This window comes from Seriola lalandi, unplaced genomic scaffold (genome assembly GCF_002814215.2).
Source record: "Seriola lalandi dorsalis isolate HSWRI2012SDOR001 ecotype SW California unplaced genomic scaffold, Sedor1 jcf7180002054354, whole genome shotgun sequence".
Classification (NCBI taxonomy): domain Eukaryota; kingdom Metazoa; phylum Chordata; class Actinopteri; order Carangiformes; family Carangidae; genus Seriola; species Seriola lalandi.
This window is the reverse complement of record NW_019524907.1, coordinates 72,078-80,859: the sequence shown is the minus strand read 5'-3', so window position 1 is coordinate 80,859 and position 8,782 is coordinate 72,078. Positions and strand designations below refer to the sequence as shown.

The window sequence follows — 8,782 nt, the reverse complement described above, 5'->3', positions numbered from 1 at the left end:
ACCCTCCCCACCCTCCAGTAGCCAGTCAGTCTGGAGCCTGTTACCCAGCAGAGACCAGCAGCGCACGGTCTCGGTCTATGAGGGTGTTGACTGAAGGACATGTGGTGATACAGAGTGTGACAGCTCGTTGTTAACAGTGCAGCCATGTTTGATGATGAACTGAGAATCACCTCCAGAGAACAAGGGGGATGTTAAAGCTGCTGTCCTGTCTCTGAGGTCCCAAAAAAGAGAGAGTCCTGATTCTCTGCGGAGCCTGATCCAGAATCTAAATATGACAGAGACTTTCAGAGCAACCGGTGCGATTACACCTGTCACTGTGAGTTTTATTTAGAGGAGAAGGAGTCATGCATAATGCATCAATAGCCAGGATCATCTCCTCTTGATCACCCAGGCAGCGTGCTGAGCAGGTGACTGACAGGTTTGGACTAGTGAGGGTCTGATCCTCGTATTAGTTCACACAGATCATGATGCCTCTTTGAGCTGACAGTGATGAACAAGGTGTAATTATAACACCAGGAAGACAATCAAGAGTGTAATGACACTGAGAGAAGAGGGGGAGGAGGGAGAGGAAGAGAGGGGGAGGGAGACTGTGTCTGTTGAATGTGAACCTGTCCCCTTCAGGACCAGGACCAGGACCAGGACAGTACGGAGGGTGGGCACAGACAGGAAGTGGACGGAGACAGATAAAGTGTAGATATGCGATGGAGAGATGTGGTGTTCAGCTGCAACGTCAGATACAGAGACTGAGTCAGAGGAGACAGACCTCACAGCGGGATCAGATAACCGCCATTGTCGACAGTATGACCTTGGTGTCTGCAAACAAACAGACAGTAAACACGATGAAAACGTGTCTGGACCTGAACTCTCTGTACATCACAGAGCTGGTTCCTGTTTGGAAGCTGCTGCAGCTGCGTCTTTATGATTAGAATTACGCATAATTAATTTACTATCAGTTCATCTGAACAGCTGCACTTTCATAACATTGGTGAATATTCTGACTTTTAGCTCCCAGTAGAGGTAGACGGGTCTTATCGAAGCCTTCAGCCGAGACACAGAGTAATCAAGGTGTTTTGTGAAGATACTCAGTCGTCCAGGTCTTGGTATCTCTTAGAGCTGTATGAAGGTTGTGCTGGAGGATCTGAACATGCATCCACAGAGGACTCCACCTGATGGCCGACTCTCCTCAATGACCCCACGAGGAGTGAAAGCCTTTCAGGTGAGAGGTGAGGCGTCTTCAGCTCCAGCTGCCGTCATGAAGCTCTAAGAGGAAAGTAATCGAGGGAAGTGCTTCAGGGAAAACATTTTCCACCTGAAGCTGCATTTAATTCAACATCACGCTGTGTCATCTAACTTTAACTTCCATCCCAGCCCTCTGGAGACACCACACACTCTGTGTGATTCATCCTCCACTAATTAGTTATGAGGCTGGGGAGTAATCGATAAAGTGAGTGGACATTGTGTTGATGTGCTTTTGTATTTTGCTCAAGCAGCAGACCTTGGTATCAGCACCGAGTGAGTCACGGACCGTTTAGCATCTTATTAGCCTCGCACACTCATCCCAGCAGGGTCTTGGGTTAAAGACCTCAGTGAAGCTGGAGTGTGAGACTTTTACAGATAAATAAACGTCTGTTATAAAGGAGTTCACACAGAGCTGATTATCAGCTCCAGGTGAATCTCTCTGTCTTCTGTAGTGTACCACAGTTTTTACATCTGGTGTCTGTGGTGACGTTCCTGTGCTGGCCCAGCGGCAGTGATATATATATATCATGTCAAAGAGAAATGATTGGGTAACTGTAGAGACAGAGACGGAGCTACAGCAGCAGGACTGTGACGAAAACATAGGAAGTGTCCAAGGAAAGTTTCTGACGCTCCAGATGAAAAAGAAACTTGGCGTTGACAGATTCCCTGTGTGGCTGAAGAACAGGACAGAACTGATCTCAGTAGTTTCTCAGTGACAGAGACTAGCTAAAGCGCTAACAGACTAGAAGACAGAAGCTAACCATCTGTTCCAACCAATATTTTTTATATGAAAACACTGTAAAAAGAGGATTTGACATGAGAACTGTGGTGAAACGACCGATGAGGTGGCTGTTTGTCATCATGTCATCTGACCTTCTCGTCATATCAAGAAGGAGACGTTATTGTTTTATCTGTTTTGTTTCCATACAGCCAATCAGGTGGCTTCATTTGTGTATAAAGCGGTGATGTCAGCGCTGTGTCAGAGCCAGACGGTCACACTGAGCACACTGAGTGCTCCTGTTGAAGCACAGACACATTCACAGAGCAGTGAGTCCAGGTCTGGACTGGTCCTGTGAATCAGGAGCTGATTGACATGCAGATTCAGTCTCAGGTGTTATAGACAGGTACAGGTAGATGCATTCTGCATGTGTTACACAACTGTAGGAGAGAATGTAGAGTAGTGTCTCCACTGGTAATAAACCAACATGTGTAAATGTTTACAGGCTGAACTGATGGTCAGTATCTATCCTGACTTCCACTCCCACAGTTTGAAGCAGTGAATCGGGAAGCTGAGGTTCAGTCCTGTAACTGCAGAGTGCTTTTGTTTTGAAAAGTCTGTGCTGACTTCCTGTGCGAGTTTCGCTCCAGCGTTTAGCCACTGATCTGCTGCAGAGCCTCATTCTTCAGTGTAGATGCTGAAACATTTATATTGGGATTATTTCATTGTGCTGTTATCTAAAGCTGCGTGTCTAATTTGAGCTCCTGGACGCAACCTCCTGTTTCAGTGACCAACACTCACTGTCCCTGCAGCTCTGTTCTGTCTCAGCATCACTTCACTGTCTCAGGCTTTTCACAGTAAGGTCTATTGTTTGTCTGCAGCCACTGATTTCCCTTCACATCCCCACGCTAATGCCCTGCCAGGGGGATTTACACACACACACACACACACACACACACACACACACACACACACACACACACACACTCTAAGTCATCAGGATTCCTTGGAGGAAAGTAGAGCAAACAAATTGGAGCAGAGTGATTCCAGCTTTTTATTCACATTTACATAACGAGATAATGAGTCTGAAAACTCCTGAAATATAAATCTCTTAATTATAGGACACATGAGCTTCATGAACACAGGTTGTGTTTAGAGACAACCACACTTTACCATGGAGACTTCACCCCGAGCAGCTTCACCAAACTCCCACTGAGTCCGTCCAAGAGGAAACTGGATCAAATGTTTTAAATGATTTCAGCTGACAGTCAGTCTGGAGTCTGCACTGAATCTCCACCACTTCATCTCTGCATGGTTCCACTTCTTTGTGTTTCAAATTCCCTTCAGTTCCACAAACAACATCTGCATAATACACAGTCTGAATGAGCACAGCGTCTTTCACGAAGGAGACGAGGATTATTTCCACAGTCGGAGCACAGCACACTGCTAAAGCTAATTAACTAATTAACACTAGACACAAATGTAAATGTGACAGTTTGTGATTTTAGGATGAGCTCCACATAACTGAAGATCTTTCTTTATGAAAAAAAAAAAAAAAATGTAGCTCAGCATAACTGGAAGCAGGAGTTAACAGTTAACGTGGCATTGTCAGAAACAACATCACTGATCACCAGTTTTAATGTGAATATGAAGGAGAGAAATTTAAATGTCACAGATTTCAGAGCTGGAAATATGGAAATCTCCACAGACAAGATTTACCTTATCTTAGCTTTAGCCTAGCTTAGCTTAGCTTAGCTTGACAGTGACAACAGGAGAAAACAGCCTGGTGGTTAAAAAAGGTTAAGGTTAAAAAAACAACCAAAACTCTAAAACTCACTAATTAACCTAAACATGTTTAGCCTAGCTTAGCATGAAGGAAACAGTTAAGTTACCTCTGTAGTAAACTAGTAAAGGAGAAAAATTTCTCAAATAATAAAAAACTCTAATAATCAATAAAGAAAAAAAATCTGCTGTAATCACTGTTTCCTCACTGTGAGATAACCTTGGGCTAACTGACCAAGCTAACTGACCAAGCTAACTGACCAAGCTAACTGACGTCTGAGCAGCAGCAGCAGCTCAGAAACACTAAAATGAAATAAAACTAAAAATTTTTTTTTTTTTTTTACATTTCTGTTTATGTAAAACAAACAAGATTCAATATGTTAATTACCACGGACGGGCTGCCTCCTGTACTTATGCTAAGCTAGGCTAACTCTGTCCTGTATTCAACACAGACATGTGACTGCTCAGTCTTTAAGATATTGACCAAACATTTCTTTGTATTAGGTGTGTTGTGTAAATGTATATTTGAACTGTTTGTCTTTATGCTAAGCTAGGCTAACTGCACCCTGACTCACAGACCTGACTCATTGATCATGCTTCCTCTCCTCCTCCCTCTCCTTCCTCTCCTCCCTCCTTCCCTCCTTGTCCAGGACGAGTCTCCTTCTTCTCCTCCGGCTCTGAGAACCTCCACCGTGTGGAGAAGGTGACGTGGGGGACGCGCTACGCCATCACCGTGTCCTTCACCTGCGACCCTGCACACGGCATCTCTGACCCCGCCCTGCCCTGAGGCACCCTGGGTGATGGCGCCGCCCACGGAGTTGGACGAACCCTGTAACAAAAGAGGAAGGACAGAGTGAGGGGCTGTTTGTGAAGGTTTGACTGTTCAACCTTCAACATGTGTACATGTTATTTTCAGGTGTTGACTCTCACTGACTGAGAGAGTACACCTTCATCCTCTCCTGCAGTCTCTGATCTCACTGCTCCGTCCTCATCGCTGGTCTCAGGTCTGCCTGGTTCTTCTTCATCATTGGGGATCCAGCTCTCTTTTCTTCAGAGAGGCTGAAGCGGGATTTCCTGTGTCACCACACGTTTCTCATTTGAAGCACAGATATAGATCTGTTGAATCAATCCTTCGTCATCCTCTCCCAGCTCTGACCCAGGTGGAGTTTTCTTCTAAGAAGAACCTTTTCTCTCAGTGACGTTAACATCTACTTCAACATGGTGGAGAACCGCTGAAATAAAACACTGACAGTTCCTGAGAGGCTCTTCTCTCTTCTCTTCTTCTGTTTTATATCATCATTAATCTTCTCAGTGTCAAGTCTAATATTCAGTTCTCATTAAATGAACTAAAATCACTCCGATTTATTGTCTGTTTGTTACCGAGTCTGATTCTCAGGTCTGAACTTTCCTGTTATTTACACACGGCATCTTCGTCTCACCTCTTCTTCATGTGTCTATAGTTCACGTTAAACTCATGACAGAGTGAGATGTTGGTGAAGATTCCTTCTCAGAGTTACTGCGAGGTTATTGGTCGGTTTCCTGTTGTCCAACAAGGATTATTAATGAGATGGTGTGATTAGACTGTCAGTAGCTGTTCAGGTTCAGAGGTCACAGCCTGTTTCATTCGTCTCATCACATTTTCCTCCAGTTAAAACAAACTAAAACTAATATTTTCTCCGGGTGATTAAAGGAAACTGATCTGTTCCTGATCCGCTCATGTTATTGACTTTGGCTCCTTGCTGCTCCACGTTGTTCTGGTACATTTTGTTCATGCAGGAACCTCTATCAAGAAAATGGTTTAAAATGCCAGCAGCTGTTTCCATCTCAGACCAGACCAGTGTTCAGTCCACATACACTTTACATACAGACCATCAGCTGTAGAAATACACTTCACATACAGACCCTGCTGCTGTAGAGATGTTAATGTATTTTGTATTCTCTTCGCTTGTGTTTCTGAGCCGTCTGAAACCTGTTCGTGTGATCAGTCACATCTAGTCCGCATTAATTTGTGTTAACACTTAATTATTTTTAATGCTGTGAATGCTTTTCAAATCATTGCGCTCATAAAACAGAATTAAATTTGGGTTTTTTTTTTTGACTGTTGCAGTGGATCAAAGTGAAATATTACACTGACGTGTGAACACCTGTTAAACTGTCACATCCAGCAGACCTGCAGACAAACTTCAAACATCGTCTCAGAGTGAACGAACCAACAGCAATAAGCTCCTCAGGTAATGAAGGTGAAAGAGAAGCTGTGGTCACTCTTTCTTTACCTCCTTTAATCCTAATGATGAGTTCATGATTTCTGTTTCTTTTCACACAATAATCTCAGACAGAGACGGTTACGGTGTCAGGGACAGTGAACGTCATGTGACCTTGTAACAGAGTCACAGCATCACGGCTCCACTCCTGTGTAAAGCAGGATATCAGAGACAGACGTGATGTCAGACACCTGAAGAGAAGAAAGTGTTCTGTCACAGAGTCTCATCCTACAGCTGTGAGTTAAACAAATTCAAACTATCTCAAAGTGAATATATGAAAAAGGTTCAGGGTCTCTAAACTAGAAGTTACTGACACAGAAGAAAAGAGCCTCGAAAGAAGAAACCTATTTGAATTAATATGAGAGAGAGATTTGTGTTATTAGTAATAATATAATAATATAACACCCCCCCTTCCTTCCCTGAAAACAAAGAGCAGGAGGAAGAGGGGCTTCCTTCAGTGTGTGTGTGTACGGGGGAATATGAATAAGATCTGATGATACGACCATTAATTAAAGGAGTAACTGTCCTGTTTATTGTTATCTTGTATTAAATTAATGATCCATTGAATCTGAATTAGATAAACAGGTTTACTTATCACCAATCAAAAACTAAATTGAAAACTAATTACTGCACTTATGATAAAGTTCAGTTAATTAGTTTATATTGAATATTATTTCAGTTACAGTATCAGAGTAGAGAACCTCCTCCAGCTGTGGGATGAACAGACTGTCAGACTGGAGAGGAGAAGAAGAAGAAGCTGTGGCAGAAGAAGAAGAAGCTATGGCTGTGGCAGTAGAAGAAGAAGCTGTGGCATTAGAAGAAGAAGAAGCTGTGGCAGAGTAGAAGATGAAGCTATGGCTGTGGCAGTAGAAGAAGAAGCTGTGGCATTAGAAGAAGAAGAAGCTGTGGCAGAGAAGAAGAAGCTATGGCTGTAGCAGTAGAAGAAGCTGTGGCATTAGAAGAAGAAGAAGCTGTGGCAGAGTAGAAGATGAAGCTATGGCTGTGGCAGTAGAAGAAGAAGCAGTAGAAGAAGAAGAAGAAGAAGCTGTGGCAGTAGAAGTGAGTTACAGAGACTTCAGTCAGAGCAGAGGATCCTTCAGTGTCAGGAACTGTTTTATTAACGAGTCGTGAACTCTCCATAAAACATGAGGAAAGTTTCTGCTCATTAAAGAGGAACCTGAACAGAGACTGTCGCCTTCCTTATGATGAAGCTCCAACCTGCAGAGTCATCATCCCCACTCAGGTAAGTGGGCCACAGGTCACTGGAAAACAGCTACAGGTGTTTGACTTCACCACAGTGAGTGTTTGTCTCTGTGGAGACTCAGACCAGGGGGAGACCCAACATTATAGAGGAGTATAGATTATAGATTATAGATTATAGATGAACATGTGATAGGTTGAAGAGGTCAAATCAAATCAATCATCCATCACAATAAAAGGTGTCAGGCTGCTGATGTAACAGTGAAAGAAGGAGGAGGAGGAGGAGGAGCAGAGACAGGTGCAACAGGATACAGTAGATAAAGTCGTCTCACCTGTCGCGGCTCTGAACGTTTCCTCTTCTCGCCCACGTGGCTCACACGTCACTTCCGGGTCCCCATGACCAGGGTCTCGGAGGTGAACTCGAACTGGTTGCTGGAGGACGCGGACTTGCCCCAGGAGTAGAGGCTGGGGGGCCGCTGCTTGAAGGAGGACGTGTACCTGTAGAAGCTGCGGTGGCGGTTCTTCAGGTACTCGCGGTAGTTCTTGGTGAGCAGCGTGTAGAGGAAAGGGTTAATGCAGCTGTTGCTGTAGGTGAGACTCGCCACCAGGTAGTTGATGCAGGTGTGAGTCTGCGAGGCCAGACCCAGCGGCTCGGTGTGGTACAGAGGCAGCAGCTGCCAGATCCAGAAGGGCAGGAAACAGGCCCAGAAGACCAGCACGATGGTGAAGATCATCATCAGGACCCTCTGCTTCGGGGACCGGCGGCCGCCCTGGATCACGCAGCTGCGCTGGGACTCCAGGTAGGTGCGCGCCAACCTGACGTACAGGAAGACGATCACCAGCCCCGGGGCCATGATGCTGGTGCCGAACAGGACCGTCACGTACACTTTATAAGCCAGCGGTGCCCACGTGGGCGCGCACATCCTCTTCACGCCCCCGTTCGGGGCGGTCTTGGTGGTCTGTGCGACCATCACCATCATGGGCACCGTGAGGAACAGAGACAGCAGCCACACGCCCCACGCCAGAGCTTTGCGGTAACTCTTGGAGCGTCTCACCGTGTCCAGCGGCTGGGTGACGGCCAGGTAGCGCTCCGTGCACATGACGGTGAGGGTGAAGATGCTGGCGTGCATGGTCAGCAGGTCCAGGCTCAGCAGGACGCGGCAGCCCACGTCCCCGAAGTACCAGTCCTTCAGGAAGTAGGTGGACACCACGAAGGGGATGGTGGACAGGTAGAGCAGGTCCGCCACAGCCAGGTTGATGATGGAGATGTACATGGAGGTGGCGAAGCGGATCGAGTGACACATCACCACCAGCGTGTACACGTTCCCCGACACTCCGACCACATACACCACGGAGAGCAGCGTCCCGAACGTGGAGGTGATGACGAGTTCATGGTCCACGGTCCCGGACCCGGACCCGGTACCGACCCGGGGCGGACTCTGCAGACTCGCGGACTTGTTGTTCATCGCTGACCCTAATGAGCTCCCCTCTCTCTCCCGGGTGATTCTCCGGCTCCGCGCGGCTGGAGAAGTTTGGAGAGATGCGCACCGAGTCCTGCCACCCAGCGCCCCCCCCCCGCCCC

At 46.2% G+C, this 8,782-nt stretch overlaps 2 protein-coding genes across 2 annotated transcripts in view; one reads left to right on the top strand and one right to left on the bottom strand.

Annotated features, from left to right (window-relative positions):
• ogfod3 (2-oxoglutarate and iron dependent oxygenase domain containing 3) overlaps positions 1–5,094 on the top strand; it is a 10,219-nt gene extending 5,125 nt beyond the window's left edge. Inside the window, exon 9 of the mRNA XM_023408129.2 lies at positions 4,390–5,094. Coding sequence (XP_023263897.1) covers positions 4,390–4,526 — 137 coding nt within the window. The 3' untranslated portion in view covers positions 4,527–5,094. The remainder of the gene's footprint in view (positions 1–4,389) is intronic.
• Positions 5,095–7,538: 2,444 nt separating this feature from the next.
• On the bottom strand, positions 7,539–8,741 carry LOC111656418 (urotensin-2 receptor). The gene has a single exon (XM_023408128.2). It carries the CDS (start codon positions 8,664–8,666, stop codon positions 7,581–7,583), a length of 1,086 nt encoding a protein of 361 aa, XP_023263896.1. The 5' UTR covers positions 8,667–8,741; the 3' UTR covers positions 7,539–7,580.
• Positions 8,742–8,782: the final 41 nt, after the last annotated feature.